General features: G+C 43.8%; 1 protein-coding gene across 1 annotated transcript; it reads right to left on the bottom strand.

The window, feature by feature from the left end:
- Positions 1-7,548: 7,548 nt before the first annotated feature.
- Asip (agouti signaling protein) lies at positions 7,549-13,832 on the bottom strand. The gene is made up of 3 exons (XM_004630828.2): positions 13,673-13,832; positions 10,918-10,982; positions 7,549-7,818 (listed from the first exon to the last, which is right to left on the bottom strand). Exons 1-3 carry the CDS (start codon positions 13,830-13,832, stop codon positions 7,642-7,644), a joined length of 402 nt encoding a protein of 133 aa, XP_004630885.1. The 3' UTR covers positions 7,549-7,641.
- Positions 13,833-18,629: the final 4,797 nt, after the last annotated feature.

The raw sequence follows: 18,629 nt of genomic DNA, 5'->3' as shown, positions 1-18,629 counted from the left end.
TATACTTTCCTCTTATTTTTGAGATCTGTTAAATTTTGTGTTCTCATTCCTGCTTTTTTGGGGACTGATCCAGCGTATCTTGGGATTACTGAGCACTTCCTGGGTGTTAGGTGCTCTGCAGTTAATTTACTTTTTCCTCACAATACTCTTAGTGGTACTGTTGGCTAGTTTTACAGATGAGAGTGGCTTTCCTAAACTCACACAAGCGTCTTCTGATGTGCATCATAGGAACATGGGTGGCAAGTTGGACTCCTGTTTGCCTAGCTGATCATGTGGTGAAGGTGTCTCATCTTCAAAAGCAAGAGCTTCCTGGGCAGACTGAACTGGAGGCTGACGAAAGGGCCATCCACTGCAGAAGAAGATCTGATGGAGACATGGAGATGTTTGAGAGCTGATTCCAGCTGGCTGGGATCTTGAGAGAAGGACATTAGCAGCTTTGCCATCTCCTGGTACTTTTCTGCCTAACTAGTTCAGTGCTAGCACCAGTGGGAGAAAGGCATCAGAGAAGAGGTGGTAGTTGAATAGATTTTAAAAGAACTGAAGATCTTTAATTGGAAAAATGGAAGGTAAACAGCATACAACCAGCACATCCTTGCAAACATGAGAATTATCAGGAAGAGTTCTTTGGCTGCAATCTTCAAGTAGCCCTGAGAAGGTTGGAGAGGTGGCCCAGAGGACAGACAGGAGAGTCTCGGTAAATATCAGAGAGGCCCTTGGTTTTAATCCTCCCATAGCGCAGAACCCTGGAATGTCCCCTCTTATGGAACATTCCATAGTTGTGATGTGTGGGTAGTGACACATAGGGTACTCAGATTGATCTGAATGTAGGGTCATACTCATGAGACAGGAAGTGTTAAGTGAAGTCTGTTTTATGTAAGGTATGAGTTTTTGGCAAGGTAGTAGTACCAGAAGCAGGAGACTGGAGAAATTAGACCGAACAGTGTCACAAATATGTGGAAAAGCACCCCTCTTTCCCCCATTTGAACCCTGAGTCTCATGCGTACTACACAAGAGCTTTACCACCAAACTACATCCTCAGCTGAAGGTAAGGCTTTCATGGGAGTTCCACTGGAGCAGGATTAACATTGCTAATTAAAAGAGAAACCAGGCTGCCCCCTGAACAGAGGAAGGGACAAACATAATGAGTTTGTTGTGATATAAAGGGTTGTAAGTGGTATTCTTTATAAGGAGCTTCTTGTGAAAGATACTGGTCAGGAGTCATTTATTTTTTTTGGAGACAGGGTACCAACACCCTGACTTGTGCATCTGGTCCTGTGGTCCATTTAGTCCTTATGTGAAGAGCAGAAAGACAGGAAGAAATCTGCCCTTTTCATGGGCTTGGGAGGTTATAGATTAGAGGTGAAGGATTCAGGAGCTAATTTGCCCTTTGTCCTGTGATCCCTGTCTCTATTAGGGCTCCCTTTTGATACTTTATTTTATTCTTTTTGTGGAACTGGGAATTGAACTCAGGCCCTTGCGCTTGCCAGGGAATAATACTTTATTATTCCTTCTCTGAAGTTGAAGCATTTAGAGCTGCAAAGTAAGGGAATGTAAGGTACCAGAGGGTAAGGTTGATCATTCCTCAGTCCTCAGCTTTCTCAACTAAGTTCACGTATGTGGCACTCCCTTGCTCATATCTTTGGACAGTAACTAATGTTTGAGTGCAGATCATATGAGTGACACAGGAAAGGCCTTGTTTGCTGTCTTTTTATTTCTTGATCCCCAGCACCGCATGCTGCGTCAGCCCTGTCTCTGGGTGGGCTGAGCCAGTCACTGAAAACAGGCACAGTGGTGTACACCTGTAATCCCAGTGCTGGGGAGGCTGAAAGCAGGAGGATCACTATGAGTCTGAGCTGCATAGTGAGACCCTATACCAAATACATTAAAAAAAAAAATACCATGTCTTTTAGGGCTGGGGAGATAGCTCAGTGGCACATATGCCTGCCTGGCAAGCACAAGATCCTGAATTTGATCCCTGGTGCCACAAAAAGAAAAAAAAATAAAAAGTTTGATGGGTAGGAACTTACCTTAAGGATGTGATGTCAAGCAAAATCCTTGAGTCATGCCCAGTGGCCCCTGGTCAGAGAGGCACAAGAAGCTGAAAGCTGCTCATTTGAACTCATTAAAGTGTCCCCTTAAACAGTTCTCACAACTCCTCACCCTGAGTGCATAGTTGAAGTTAAGTTGCATGGAAGTATGACTGCTGAGAGTCACTTACACTTTGGTAGTTCAGCTATTAGTGGCAAATGCCTGGAACCTACTTCTCAGCTGATCACGTCAGTGATCACAGTAGAGAAGATTATACAGTAAGCACTGCTGTTTCTCACATTCCTACTGTGTGCCAAGCATTGTGCTTAGTAAGCATTTTTAAGGAATGATCTTACTCATTCCTTGTGAGATTTTTTTTTTTTTTTTTTTTTGTACTGGGAATTGAACTCAGGACCTTGTGCTTACCAAGCAGGCGCTTGTGCCACTGAGCTGTATCCCCGGCCCTCATGAAATCTTTGTAGAGACTTGAGTTCCTGGTTGTGTATTAGGGAACTGGGGTGCCATGGGAATGAGCTGGCCTTAGCACTAGTTTGGGCCGAGACTAAAATCGAAGTCTGTTCCACACTGAGGCCAGGTTTAAGTGGATGACTGACTTCAGATTCCTCAGCACTTGGGCCAGTAACTCTGGAGTTGGGCCCAGGTGCTCTAAAGACCAAGTTGCCAGAAGAGAGGGCTATTCAGCCTCACCTCAGTTTTGCCACCGCAGTGACTTTTGGAATGAGGACTTGGTGGAAGGCGGGGGAAGCGCCTGCTCACCTGAGGCGCAGGTTTCATTGCACAGCAGCTGTGCCACGCCCTCCAAAGGTTCCCGCCCATGTCTGCACTTCCTTTTTGTCAAGTCCATCTCCACCCAGACACAGGAAATGCTTTTCCAGATGTTTCCTTCTTTGAGATCCTTCCCTCTGGTGGGAGTTCTGGTTTCTGTTACCCCTAGCCTTGCCTTCCTCTTTGGAAACGTGCTGCCAATTCTCAACATTTTGCTCTTTTTATTTCAAAGCCCCTCCCTTCACATCTGGTCTCGGACATTTCTCTGATCTCAGGACTGCCTGATGTGTCCCACATGTGACACTGAGCAGGTGCTCACATTGCAGGATGTGTCTCCTGCTCCCTCACCCCTAACCCTGACATCGAAGCTTTACAGGGAGATGGAAAGTTGAGAGTCCCTCCTTATCTGGCCGGCCTGGCCTTTTCTTTTTTTTTCCTCCTCCCCCAGGAAAGGAGAAGGGAAGACAAAGCTTGAGGATTTGTGGAGCAGTCATCTGGGGTTTGGAAGGAGGAGATTGGGGTCTTCTGTTGAGTCATGTTACTTGGGACAGGGACAGAAATATAAGCTTAAAGGGTTCTTATAATGTGTGTAGAGAGTTCTATGCTGAGTTTTAAAGGCTGTTGGGCACCGGGTGAGTGGAAGGAGCTGTTCTGGGGACAAGGAATTTAGAATACTTAGAAAATTTTTGGAGAAATTATAGAATCCCAGAACTAGGAAAGACTTTACAGTAAAAATATGTATTGAGCAAAAGTTAGAATTTGAATATAAAGAGATGGAGGCCCAGAAAAACTTAACTGATTTATTCAAAGTCTGGGCTGCTGTCTGCATCCATATTGGGGCTCTTTTCTGGATATCAAGCTCCATGACACCCTCCATGTGTCAGGTTGTGGTGGAAGGGCCCTAAGCACTGAGATCTTTCAGATCCTGTCTGGGACAGAATTAATGAGCTTAGAGGACTAAAACCGAAAAACGGGTGTAGGGACCTGTTTCTGCCAGTGAAAGCATCAGAAAGCAGCAGAGTGGTCTGTTCTGCTTAGGAGGCCTGAGGTTCCAGAAAAGCCCAGATTCTGATCCCTGAGACTCCCTGAAGATTACTCTAGAAAACAAAGCTAGAGAACCTGTTTGGGATGGTTGAGGGACACTTGCTCATGTGACCCAGGCATTGATCAATTTTCCAAATTCATACAAAGACAGGCATGTGTGTCAAATCGTTCCAGACTTTAAGACTTTTGCTAGAAATCTGGTATGTGCAAGAGTGGTTCCAGGAGCTTACTGTGGGCTAGTGGACGTGTGTTTGGACTCCAGTAGTTGTGAGGTTGCTGTTGCTAGAGGGGTCTACACAGCCAGTTAAGAATTCTAAAGGAAAGTTCTGGAAGGTATGGACATCTTCAGGATTCAAATAAATGAAGCTATCTGCTGGGTCTTCAGACAACAAGATGGCACAAGCATCATCACCACACCACCAAGAAGTGGCACCTCCCAGACTCTTCAACTCTCATAGCCAGCGGGGAGAGTCGGTAACTAGTGATCGTTTCAATGCAAGCTATCATTAAAAAGCTATCTGAAGTGAATGTAAACATTTGAAAGTTTTCAAAAATTTTACTAATAAAATACATTCCTTCTCTACTTTTTTCTCTAAACATGCACTGCTATACCCTTGGCCCATGGAAGAAGAGAGTAACAAGTCTACTTGAGATTAATCTGAAATTTATAGCAGATGGTTTGGCTAATGCAGTTCAAATCACATTCTTTTCTTCACTTATCCTTTTCTCTTTATACATAGGAATTGGCTTTTGTAGTTAAATCTCTGAAGTTGCTGTTGAAAGACAGCAGTAATTTCCTGATAGTGGGTAGTGGTATTAGATCTGTAGTTGCTCAAACATGTGGAAGAACTTAGATTAAGGACCCAACAATTGCCAATTAAGTTGACCTATGGTCCATAATTCACAGAAGCAGTGAAATCATAAGCTTCAATTTCTACTTTAAACAATGTAATAAAACATGCGTGTCTAAATGTGCCATGCACCAAATTTTAACACATTGGAAACCACCTGGGCCAAATTTTGCAATGCACCTCTTGCTGGTTCAGTTTAATAGAAGGCAGTTCTGAGGTCACAGAATTAGCTGTTAAAACCCTTTTACAACTTTTCTGTGTGATTTGAGTGTTCTTCAATACTGTGCAAACAAAAGACAAAATAGACTGGCTGCAGGAGCTGATATAGGAGAACAACTTAATATTTAATTTCTGGTTTCAATGTTTTGTGTGCATAGTTATAACATACTAATTATAATGCTTTGATGCATGTTATATAATGAGGCTGTAAGATTTCATCTGGGGATTGATGTAGCTCAGTGGCAGAGCATTTGCCTAGCATGTACTAGGCCCTAGGTTCAATCCTCAGCATGCGCGCACGTGCACGTGCACACACACACACACACACACACACACACGGGGAGAGGGAGAGAGAATGAAAATAAGAATATGAATAATTGTGTTGGAGATGGAGATGGGGTCCCCAAATCATCGTAGCAGTAAATCTATAACTCTGAACCACAAAAGTGAGTTTCAACTTTAGTTATCAGATAGTAGCTGGGCAGAATTTTGTGGAGGCCTAGAACCATGCTCTCAAAGTTCTAAGGCTCAGGAATTCTGAAAAGGTGGAGGAATCTCAAAATCTCAAACTGAAGGAGAACCTGGACTATACCCAACCAGGGATCTGGTCAACAGAAGTAATAACAGAGTTTGAGGCATGAGACCACATATGCTAAGAATGGTTCTAGTTCTAACCAGTTCTAACCAGGGCCAATGATGACAGATCACTGAACCATGAGCTCTGTAGGGAGAACATCTATATTGGATTTCTTCACAGTATTTACTGGCTCACAGTAGATTCTTAGTACATATATGTTGAATGAATGAATGGATTAGTCTTCCATGTGGTTGCCTACACCTGGCAGCTAAGTGGCTTCATTACTAATGGACTGAGTCTTTGGTTTCTATCCCTAGCTTTAGGCCTGAGGGTCAAATGGTGCCTGGTTGGTGAACAGTGTCTGTAAAACACAGAAGCAGTTGCTGGAATATGTTTCCAATATTTTCCTTACTAATGACATTTACTCAGCAGCAGCTGTGGTCCAAGGAACAAAAGGTTCTTGCCCAGTGGGCTTGCAGCTGAAGTGACAAAAACCAAAACAATCAACTGCAGCATTTCTGTGTGGCCGTGTGTTGTTGTATTAAGGGTATGCTGTGTTCCGTGTGGGTCTGTTGTTTGCTGTGTAACAAAAACAGCACAAATTATTTCCCGCTTTATAGATACATAAATGAAATATCTATAAATTACATATCAGATAGATATAAATACAGTGTGCAAAACTGTGTTGACAGCCTAGCTTGGAGCACCATCTTTTCTTATGTGTCGTTCAGGTGGTTGCCACTCCATTCTGTTCAGGCTCTGACAGGAAAGAGGCATTTACCTTGTCCTTTCCATATCGCTATAGTCACAACCTGGGTGTCCAGTTAGAAAAGATCCTTGAAAGGAAGGGGGTTTCCTGGGATCTGAAAGAGGGAAAACTACAAACAGATAAGTGGCTGGGGGTGGCCTCAGCTCGCTGGGTCCTGAGCCCCTACTTCACTCCAAAGATACAGATACCAGGGCTGAGGGCTCCAACATGTTTTTTCTTTATATATATATATATCTTTCTCAATATATATATATATAATTGAGAAAGAAATAACATTGAGACAGTTTCAAAACAGGTTAGTAGGACAGTTACAATAATTAATACATTGAATATTGTCTGTAGTAGTTATTCATAGTACAAGATGCAGGTATGATATCTTGTCTAAACATTAGTACAAGTCTTCTCATTGAACTAAGAGAAAGCTGTATATCTATCCTGACTATTTTGCATATACATATATATTTTTTTTTCACTACAAAATAGTCCTTCATTTATATCCCCCTTTTTTTTTTGTTTAGATACATGGTACTTTTTTTTTTTTTTTTTTGCGGAACCGGGGATTGAACTCAGCCCCTTGTGCTTGCCAGGCAAGTGCTTGTTCTACTGAGCCATCTCCCCGGCAACACAAGTTACATTTTTGTTATATAGGCCTTGCTTTATCTTGGTCGTAACCATCCAGCAGAAAAGTATAAAAACGAGGTATAAAAAGTAAAGCCATATTAATATGCTGAGCTGTAAAAGGCTCAAGTGGACAACTTCTGACATTGCCAGTCCTGCAGATAACCCACTTCCATTATGGACTACTGGACTGTATTGGATTACTTTGCTGAACTCACGCACTTACAGTGGCAATGGAACACCCATCCCTTTTTTCTTTTGAGGGGAAATAGGCCCAGTCAAAGGAGTTCCTTAGAAAAACTAGGGTGAAAAACCGAAAAGCGGTTCCTGAAGGGCTTGTTTTTTGTCTGCTCGACCCGCCCTCCGTATTCCCAGGGTGAAAGGTAGGGGGCAGCGTGGTCCCCAGCCATAGAATCTGGAGAACACCGCGAGTACAGCGGGAGAGTACTGAAAACCAGGATCCTCATGCCCAGGGAAGGACCGGGTGCTCAGTACACGCGACCTAGAGGTGAAGTGGACTCAGCGAAGGGACTGCGAGCTTTCTGGTGCTTTAAAGAAACAGCCACACACTTTTCGGCAGCCTTCAGATACTGTATTTCGTTTTCCAACGAAAGCAAGCTTTCCTTGAAGCCCCGCCTCCTCAAAGCTCCTCCCAACTCCAGTAGCCACACCCACAAGCGATCCCTGACCAATCAAAACCCCCGGATCTCGGAAGCCCCTCCCCGCCTGCCCCTGCGGAGAGGGCCCACTCAGCAGTTGGGGTTGAGCACGCGGCAGGAGCAGAAGCTGCGGAAGAGGCGGCACTGGCAGGAGGCGCACGGGTTGCAGCAGGCTGGAGCCGGCGGCTTGCAGCTGTCGCGGGTGGCCACGCAGGGCGCGGGCGGCGGGGGCCGGGCCGGCGCCACCCTCTTCATCGAAGCCTTTCTCTGTGGAGGGAACGCCGGGGCTGCGCGAGTCATCCACACCCGCCCCATTCGTCCTCATCTCTGCCTGGAAATTCCTTGTGCTGTGGATGTCCTGAAAGCGACACCCTTACCTGGCTGTCCACAGACGGCTGGAGTCATGCCCCAGGGCACCCCAACAGGTCTCCTGCGCCCCCAGGTTGTTCCCCTCAACCCTCCACCTCCATCCCCGTCCAGACTTACCTGGCTCAAGGCAGCCCCTTATCTTTCCTAGGGGACCCCACCCAGCTCCACAGTTTTCAACTATGCACTCTTGTTAGTCTTCGGGCTTCTAGTCTATCCTTGATCCCTCTCAGCTGTTTTCTTAATACATCCGGACCTCCTCCCTCATTTTCCTTCCCACGCTGCAACCTTGGGCCCGGCCTTCTCTCGCTGTGGCACCCACGATCTGTCCTCCAGTGTATTGAAGGGACCTCGTGGAAGACTTAGGATGGCAACCCAGCCCTACTAAAGCACAACAGTAATTTGTCTTTATATCTAGGATAAAATACAGACTTTGTTTTGGCCCCTACTCACCTCTCAAGCTGTTTACTCCTCTGGCTCATTGGCTTTCTATGACCCAACACAGCAAGTAAGTTCCTGAGCTTGTCCCCTAGCCTGGGTATACTCTTGGCTGGCTGTACAACACGAGGAGCCACAGTCACATGTGGCTGTTGAATACTGTGTGTAGCAATCAACCAAAGAGCCTATTTTTCTAATTTTATTTTCTTTTAAACTGAATGTAAAAAATTTCCCCTATTAAACACAATTTTATTGTTAAAACCACATTTAACTTTGTTGGAAGATTTAGCATTGAAATTGAGATGTGCTGTGTCAACTATACACCATACTTTAAAGATAGTGTGATAAAGGGAAAAAAATTACTTTTAAAATGACTTATATAGAGGCTGGAGATATAGTTCAGTGGCGTAAGTATTTGCTTAGCAAATTCAAGGTCCTGAGTTCAATCCCCTGTACAAAAAAAAAAAAAAAGAAAAGAAAACATTTACATAGTGGGTCTGGTGGTGCTCACCTGTAATGCCAGCAATCAGGATGCTGAGCCAGGAGGACTCCTGCGTATTTGAAGCCAGCCTAGGCTACAAAGTTAGTTTAAGTCAGCCTGAACTATATAGTGAGACCCTGTCTCAAAAAAAAAAAAAAAAAAAAGGCTTACATTTTTTTCTTTTGCTGTGCTGGACACTGAATCTAGGGCTATGTGCATGTTCAAGCCCTCCACCACTGAAACACATTCCTAGACCAAAAGTCTTTTTTAAAAGATCTTTTATTTATTTGGTACAGGGTCTCACCATACAGCTCAGACTCATAGTGATCCTCCTGTCTCAGCCTCCCCAGTGCTGGGATTATAGTTGTGTGCCACCACATCCAGTTTTGGTAGCCAGAATGGCATCTGGGATTGAACTTGGGACCTTGCGCTTGCCAGGCTGCACTTAGAATGCAGAGCTATCTCCTCAGCCCTCCTACACCAAAATTGATTACATATTGAAATGTTAGTATTTTGAATATATTGGGTTAAATAAAATGTTACAAATAATTGTAACTTTTCTTAATACTTTTTTTGGTACTGGGAATCAACCTCAAGTATTTTGCCACTGAGCTATATCCCTGGCCCCTTACTTGAAATTATCTATATCTATAACTATCTATCTATCTATCTATCTATCTATATGTATATCTATATCACATATTATTTTTATTGGACATTGCTGCTGTAGATTACTGGGTTTTTATTTACATGTGCTGGTGTGCTCCTGTAATCCCAGCACACTGGGAATCCGAGGCAACGGCAAGTTTGAGTCTAGCTGGAACAATTCAGCAATTTAGCAAAAACCTGTCTCAAAAAGAGAGTAGAAAAAGGACTGAGGATGTAACTCAATATGAAAGCATTGAGTTCAATCCCTAGTACAGCCAAAAAAAAAAAAAAAAAAAAAAAAAAGAGAGAGAGAGAGAGAAAGTTCTTCCTTAGGGAAATTCATGCTTTATATCATTATAGCATTTGTCATCTGAATTTAACCTATTAACTGATTTACTTGCTGTTTGCCTATTTTTCCCCACAAGAATGTAATCTCCATGAGAGCAGGGATGTCTCTTTTGTTCATGTCTCTATCCCCAGTGTCTAGTATGCACACGTATTTGGCCTCTGTGTCATCCTGTCAGTCATCTGATCCCTTATTCACTTTAGAGCCAGCAAAACAGATCCAGAGAGGGTCAGGGACTTCCTAAAGATCAGTGTGCCAGGTCTTATTTCCTAATACCTACTATGGTGTTTCCTGGTCTGGTTACAGCTGACCTGGTAGACCGAGGTGCTCCAAACAGGAGTAATATGTTCAACAGTGCTTCAGTCCAGCTTCCCAAAGTGTACAACCTGTGTTACGGTGGTATCATTTTAGGTGGTACCTGAATATTACATGACCCTGAGTCATACAGTGAAAGGATTCTTTCTGCTTCAACCTGAGAGTTTAGTGCTGACATGTCTCAAATGCTTCTTTAATACTTTACAACTCAGATTGAAAGCCTTTGACAGGCAATAATACCATCCAGCTAGATTTCACAGCTAACAGTGTTTTATAGTTACCATCTATTTATAGGGATACTGGTTTTCTATCATGGTTATTTTTAAATTTTGATTTTAAATAAATAGGTAAATCTCAGATATGGTAAATATTGTGGAAAAATCTGAGGTTTGATAAACACTGTATTCATCCAAAAGCATGAGTGATGGTGAAATTTCTGGTTTCAAAAGCTGCTTTTCAGCAAATAAACTATTTTCACAGTGAACTTAACTCTTTGAGCTTCTGTGGGGGCTTTGCTTGTAGCTCTAGGCCAGGAGGAATTCAGGTAGTTTTCAGTTCTTTGGATAATGCAGACTTGGACAATCTTTCATATAGTTTTGTTTTTTTGTTTTTCTTTTGCGCGGAACCGGGGATTGAGCTCAGGTCCTTACGCTTGCCAGGGAAGCGCTTATTCACTGAGCCATCTCCCCAGCCCTCTTTCATATAGTTTTAAACCACAGGTCCTCCCTTTTAAGTCCAATTCTTTTCCCAAAATGAGAACTCCCAGGCCTACCTTGGAAGATCTTTTCCTCTTTTCTGCTTCTTTTTTGCTGATTGTTTTGGATTTCTTCTTTAGTGCTTCAAAGAGAGACAGAAGAAGCAAAGCCAGATGTTTCAGGGGCCGTGAGCTGCAGTGAAATAGGAGGAGCAGAGGGGGCCCTGGGAAGTTTTAGGATGGAGGAGGAGGAGGGGCTGGCTAAATGAATCACATGGGGGGACTGGAGTCCACAGGTTCTTGTTAGCCTGGCTGCTGAGCTGGAGCCAGGCACTCAAAGTGATGTCCTCAGAGGGGGCAAACAAGAAGGTCTTAAGACCTGCCTATGGCATCTCTGAGAGGCGTGGTCCCTTGACCGTGATGGCTGTGGGCTGCTGCTCAGTTACCCCCTTCTTTAGTCTTTAATCTAGCAGGTACAAAAGCATTGTGGTATGAAAGTTAATATAAGCTGGGCATGGTGGTGTATGCCTATAAATCCCAGTACTTGGGAGGCCGAGGCAGACAGATCTTTGGAAATTTGAGGCCAGTCTCAGCTACAGAGTGAGTACAAGGCCAGCCTGAACTGTATATAGAGACCCTGTCTCAAAAAGACAAAAACAAAAAAATGAAAATTGACACTGTCTAGAGCCTGGATGTACCTACACCACCTATTTTTTGTTTCTCAGAACTTGGAGCTGGACAGATCTGATAGAATCCTGACTCTGCCATATAACAAGTATATATTCACCATGCAGTTCAGGCTGGCCTTGAATTCACCATGTAGTCCAAGCTAGCCTCAAACTCATGGTGATCTTCCTGTCTCCGCCTCACAGGTGCTGGGATTATAGGCATGTGCCACCACACCTGGCTCTATACTACTAATTTTGAGGGGATGCGTGCGTGTGTGTGTGTGTATGTGTGTGTAAAGAGAAAAAAATAATAAAAGCAATTGTACAAAATTTCAAGACAAGATAGAGTAATGATGGTTAGTACATTGCTTATTGTTATCTTCAAAGTAGTTGCTCAGATTAACATGTGCTAGCTTTCAGGGCCAGCGGTATAGCTCAGTGGACTAAATGCTTAGGTAAGCGCAGGGGCCAGGGTTTGATCCCTGGCATGACATGCCGCGCCAGCCCTGCCCCCGGGCATGCTGAGCTGTAGTCTGGGCATGGTGGTGCTTGCCTGTAATCTCAGGACTAGGGAGGCAGAAATCAGGAGTATCACTATGAGTCCAAGCTGTGTAATGAGATCCTGTACACACACACACACACACACACACATACATAAAAAAGTTGTTTTTTAAAGTGAAATGTCTAGCAAAGGGACTGTTGATGTTCCCTCCCTTGCCTGACTTTACTTATCTGATGTGCCTAGAAAATACCCTCTTTTCCTAATGAGAGCCAAGATGATAAAGATATTAGTTTTGGATTAAATGCAGAATTTATCTGTGTTTGAAAACTGACACTATCAGTGAAAAACTGGGATATTAGGCTAGTTACTTAGCTGTTGTAAGCCTTAATTTCTTTATTTTTTATTTTTATTTATTTATGTGTGTGTGTGTGTGTGTGTGTGTGTGTGTGTGTGTGTATGTGGCCAGCTCAGTCCACCAGGGGGCGGGGCTGGCTGGCATGTGGTACTGGGGGATTGAACTGTGGTCCCAGTGCTTTGCTAAGCTTGTTCTAAGTAGGTGCTTTAGACCACTGAGCCATCTCACCAGCCCCTTAATTTCTTTAAAATGATGATTGATAAACAAAACCAGGGCCAGCTGAGTCTAATGGCACACATCTATAGTCTCAGTAATTTAGAAGACTGAGGCAGGCAGGTCTCAAGCTCACACAGTCTGGGTAACTTAGTGAGACTCTGTCTCAAAAAGAGGTGAGGGGACTAGCTCAGTGATACAGCGCCTGCCTGTAAGAGTGAGGTCCTGAGTTCAATTCCTGGTGCCAAAAAAATGGTGTGCATGTGAGAATATAGCTCAAAAGGAGAACACTTACCTAGTGTGTGGTATTCTGAGGTATGTGTGAGGCCCTGGGTTACAACCCCAGTACTGCCACCTCCTTTCCCCCACAAAGAGCCCTACAGTGCCCACCTCACAGTGCTCAGCACATAGTAAATACATCTATTATCATTATTATTATTATTACTGTTTTAGCTATGGGGATTGAAGCCAGGGCCTTGAGCATGCTGACCGCATGCTCTACCACTGGGCTATCACCTCAGCACCCGTTTGTTGTTCTTCATATCAGGTGAAGTCAGATCATAGCCTCTGCAGTGACACACTCTAATGGCTCTCATGGTTTTTGATGAGAGGAAGTTTCAATCCTGATATGGCAGGACTGGCTCATTCTAGATTTGGTTTTAATCTGCAGCATTTCCAGAGTTCTGTGATTTATTTAGTATTAGAGATGTTAAGTTAAATCAAGTTCACCAAGCATCTTAACTTGAGCCTTCCTTGGGCTCTCTAACATGCTGTTTCATCAGGCTGATGGTATATGCAGGGGTTTTTTTTTTTTTTTTTTTGCAGAACCAGGGATTGAACTCAGGCCCTTGCACTTGCCAGAGAAGCGCTTATTCCACTGAGACATCTCCCCAGCCCCTATGCAGGGCTTTCACAGACCAAAGGAATCAATGAGCACTATGTATTTCCCTAGGACTATTTTGCAGAATGAGCAAGGAGGCACTGTAGCCATGGCAATAGATCCTGATAGCAGCATAGGGAACAGGCTTGACATCTATCCTACAGCCCCTCTTCCCCCCGCAGGCCAGAGACTGGTCCTCAGGCCCAGGTGCTTACCCACAATAGAGACAGAGGGGAAATCCAGTAGGTTCTTAGAGGAGTTGTTTCTCAGGCATCCGTCATCTTTGGGCTTCTCCTCAAGGGGCAGGTAGCTGCAGGCAGTGAGGAAGCATAGGAAGACCAGTAGGGTGGCCAGGAGCAGGCGGGTGACATCCATCCTGAGAGGCCTGAGTGGGCAGAGAAGGGACCAGTGGCAGGTGGACCAAAGGTAGTGGCAAGACGATGTGCCTTCCTGCTTCTTTGTTTCTTTGGGTTGGTGTTCTGCCCCACAAATGTCCAAGTGAAGCCAGAGGATTGGAAAGGGGAACAGATGAAGGAAGAAGAGAGAAAAGGAGAGATGGGGAGAGGAAGAGAGAAAATCAAGGAAGGAAGGGAGAGAGATCGAAGTAAAGAGAAAAGAAATGCGTTGTGTTAGTCTCTGCTGACCAGAGGGCGGAGTACTGACTGTTGTATTTTAAAGTGAGCGGCCCCAGGAGATCCTAGGCCTGAGAAGAGTTGTTGAAAGGCCCTGCAACTGTGCCTCACAGTGGCAGAGGTTTTATTAAGGTGCAGGGAATAAAGCTAATAAGTTAAGGCACAGTGAGAACAATGCAGTGATAAATGGCTCCTTTAGACAAGTGTGTACACTGTTTCACACACGAGATTCCCCCCCCCCCCACAGAAAACCAATGCAGGTACAGTTTGTGGTGGGGGCTTGGACCTGTTGGCATAAGGTAGCTGAATTTATTTATCTGTTAGGTGGATTCTGAAGGAGGCAGACAGAGCTCAGAGAGAATTTCTTCCCTTGAATGCCTGGGTTTGGCTCAGTTGTGACTCAAGAGTTTCAGCAGCATCCTGTGCTCTGAGTATGGGCTGCCCACTCCTTATCTTCCACTCTTCCATTGTCTTTCTGGTCTTGAAAAAGGCTGGGACTATGTTTTTGGGGTCCCATGTACCCACAAGTTATTGACTGGGGAGAAAAGAACAAGGCACTTTGCTCCTGTGTCCTGTCCATTCTTGGGTGTCCCTTTCAGCAGCTTGGGCAGCCTCTAGCTTTCTTCCCCCAGCCCTCAGCTTGGTTGGAGTCAGTGATCTGCATGTCTGATACCTGCAGGAAGTGAGGCCCCAAACACTGGTCTGTGTTCTTATTCCAAGCTTTCTGAAGCTGCACAGGACAGTTCTGACCTTTTGAAGTCCAACTTCTATACTTGTCAGCCCAGTGCCTGCTTTTTCTGATTTCTCCAGATGCTCTCACCTTTGGACACTTTCTATCACAAACTGGCCCCTAATTTTCTATGTTAAAAACTGGCCTGAAGGGGCCGGGGAGATGGCTCAGTAGAATAAGCCCTTGCCTGGTAAGCACAAGGACTTGAGTTCAATTTCCAGTTCCGCAAAAAAAAAAAAAAAAAAAGAAAGAAAGAACTGGCCTGAAGACCATACTATAGCTCGGATTATCAATTAGATAAGCCAATAAATTTACTGTTTCACACTGACTTCATCTCCTGTTTTGTTTTTGCTTTGCAAACCTTGTTTACTGTCGACTGCCCCTGACTACATCTTAGTATTCCTCCAGGGCCCCATTCAAGGCCAGTAAACAGACCTTTACTGTTTTAAACTAGTATGAGTAGTTTTCTCTTAATCAGTGGAGCTGCCTCTATAAGTGGTTTAGGTCAGAAGTCAGAGGAACAAATGGTATAGAATGCAATTTTTTTCCAGCATGGCAAATAATGCCTCCCCCTAGTTGTCTTCTCTTTGCTTCCCTTCCTCTTTTCCCTTTTTCTTTGCTCCTTTCATTTTGCTTTTCTTTGGCTAGCTCAGGCTGTCTTAAGTGTGGGTCTGGTGCTGGGGATCGAACCGCAGTCCCTTGACCCTGACTGATTGTGACTGATTTTGCTCAAGAAGGTGCTTTAGACAACTGAGCTAACCTGCCAGCCCCCAACTCCTTTCATTTTGAAGAACAAATTTGCTTTCATTTGTGGGGCACAGAACAAATATTGAATGGAATAATTCACTTTTTTTTTTTTTTTTTTTTTTTTTTTTTTTTTTTTGCGGAACCGGGGATTGAACTCAGGCCCTTGCACTTGCCAGGGAAGCGCTTATTCCACTGAGCCATCTCCCCCGCCCCTGTGTGATTTTTTTTTTCACTTTCTTTCAACATCAGATCACAATTGGCACAGTGGAAGACTCCCACTGTGAGAGAGATACAGGAACTGAGACAGGCGGGGGGACCAGCAGACCCCAGCTCCCAATTCTTGAGTGACTATCCTAGCAGATACTTTCTGTGTGGGAGGTTGAGCACAACCACCAATACTGTTTAAATTGCACCTTTCCTTGCTTCACTGACTCACAAAATACTGAAGTTATCTTTGTATATGTTCAATATGTGCACGATCTGGCTCCATTGTACTCTCTACCTTTGTCCAATGACCATCTTCCTCAGTAAAGAATCTTGGTCTCCATGTTTGCCTTTTTCTCTTAATCTTTATATTCTTTCACCAAATTTTACCTTATGTTCCCTTCAGATTACCTTATTTTCCATTTCCTCTTCACCTCAATCCATTTCTCACTTACCATAGAACAAGTTTCACCCTGACTTCACGTCCTGCTTTGTTTTTGCTTTGCAAACCTTGTTTACTCTCAACTGAGCCTGACTACATCTCTGTATTCCTCCAGGGCCCCATTCAAATACAGAGTATAGCCCATCTTCTCTTCCAGCACTAGGCCAGCTCACATAGTGCTCTCTCTTTTTTGAATTCCTCAAACTCTTAAACTCAACAACATATTGTTTATTACTTCATTAACTGTTCAGATGGGCTATTCTCATCTTTTATGCATAGTTCTTTGTTTAAAGGAGGTAGGACAGTGTAGTTGAAAGAATGCAGGCTCTGCGGTCACACATACGTGACTTCACTACTTACAGCTACTTTCAAGTTATGTGAGGATGTAGGGGAGAAAGAACCCCTCTACCCCCTCTTAGTTCTTATGTGGGCTCTTTGGCTGGATCTAGAAACAATTAATACAAGAACTGATTAACTAGAGAAAAGCATAAACATTTTATTTAATTTAGATGTACAAGGGGATCTTCATAAGAGTGAAAATCAAAGAAATGCCCCAAGCATGTTGCTTTTATACTTCTTAGACAAAGAACAATAGATTTATGAAGTAATGACGGACAAATGGCTATCTTCATTAGGGTAGTAATTTTTAGGGGTGTTCTTAAGAGATGTATGGGAAGAGGGCTCGTAAAAGCTAGTGGAAGATAAGAGTTACTTCATGGTTTCCTCAGGTTCACTGAAGCCATAATTACCCGTATGTGATAACCAAGTCTGTATTTTTTTTTTTTGGCTTTGTTATGTGAAAATTATTCCTTCCCAAAGAGTCTTTATATCTCTTTTGTTTGGTTGGTTTTTGTTGTTTTGAGTCTGTATGTCTTGCTGCATGTAGGAAAAGAAAGGCCAAGTGATCGTGTGAAAGTTACAATTCCTCAGGTGATTTCAGCTTGCGAGGCAATGCACTCGTTTGCCTATTTGAAATGGCAATCTCTATCTCTTTCCAGGGCAAGCCATTAAATGGTTCCTTCTTCATGAACGGTGGCATCATACTACTGATTACAGAAGGCATGCTGGGAGTTAAAACACGACCAGGACTCAGTACATTCCTGGTATAAATATTAGTTACACACACAGACACACACACAGACACACACACACAGACACACACACACACACCCCTACACCTCTAGCTCTGCGCTACATTCCCAGCCCATTTCATTTTTTTGGAGACAGGATCTTGCTAAGTTGCCCAGGCTGGGCTTGATCTTGGAACCCTCTAGCCGCAGCCTCCTGAATAGCTGGGATTACAGGTGTGTGCTACCATGTCTGGCTAGTTACCTACATTGATTGTATATATGTTTAAACAGTTGTGTTGTGGCATTTAATACTTGCTCTTAAATTCATATTGTCTTGATTTTAATCCTGGACAAAATCCTGGACAATTCCTCCAACTCTAAGAAGCTTACAATAAGGATGGGGGACTGAGAGAGGAGAGTACATTTCAGAAAACTTAAAAAAAGCTCAATAAGGCTGGCAAATAGATGTAAATGGAGGGAGAAGCAGGCACCAGATCATGATGGGATTTGCAAATCATGGCGAGGGGCACACACAATATCTTTGGGCCAATGGGAAATGAATTTTCTGTTTTGTTTTTGTTTATTTGCATACTGGGGACTGAATCCGTGTTCTCATGATTGCCAAGCGTGCACTCCATCACTGAGCTATATCCTTAGCCCAAATGAAGAGTTTTAGATAGGGAAGAGACTTGATCAAATCATGTTGTAAAAAGAGCTCTTGACCACAGTGTGGGGCCAAAGGCAGCAAGACTGGCAAGAAGAAAAACCAGGTAAGAGGCTGATGCTCAGTTTCTGTCGTTCCTCTGCTGTGCTCATCGTATTCCAAAAGAAAAGCAAACGCTATCGCCCCAGAAATGTACCGCGGCCATCCCCGCCTGCCCTCCAACTTCGTTTTTTCACCATTCACTAGAACTTAGTGACTGATCTTCTGTGGGGAAGTATAACATCTAGTGAAGCTTGGGTAGGTCCTGATCCCCGCACAAACCCCGTTCCTTCCCACTTCTTTAGCCTGTCTAGTACGTTAACCTGATCACACTATGTGGCTAGATATAGGAGTATTCATTTATTTATTTATTTTGCAGTACCAGAGACTGAACTTGGGACCTTGCACATGCCAGCCAGGCGCTTATGCTGCTGAGCTGTCTCCCTGGCCCAGCATTTATTTATTTATTTATCTATCTACCTATCATTTTTGTTTTTTCTTTTTAGTTCAGGCTGGCCTTGAGCTCATTTTGTAGCCCAGGCTGGTTTCAAACTTGCAGTGATCCTTCTGCCTGAGCCTCTGCTGTGATAACAGGTGTGCGCCACCAGGCCCAGCTTATCTATCTTTTTTTTTTTTTTTTTTGG

The sequence above is a fragment of the Octodon degus genome, unplaced genomic scaffold, assembly GCF_000260255.1.
Source record: "Octodon degus isolate 3935 unplaced genomic scaffold, OctDeg1.0 scaffold00037, whole genome shotgun sequence".
NCBI classification, from domain to species: Eukaryota; Metazoa; Chordata; class Mammalia; order Rodentia; family Octodontidae; genus Octodon; species Octodon degus.
Note: the sequence above shows the minus strand (reverse complement) of the source record. Positions and strands in the feature narration are given on the sequence as shown.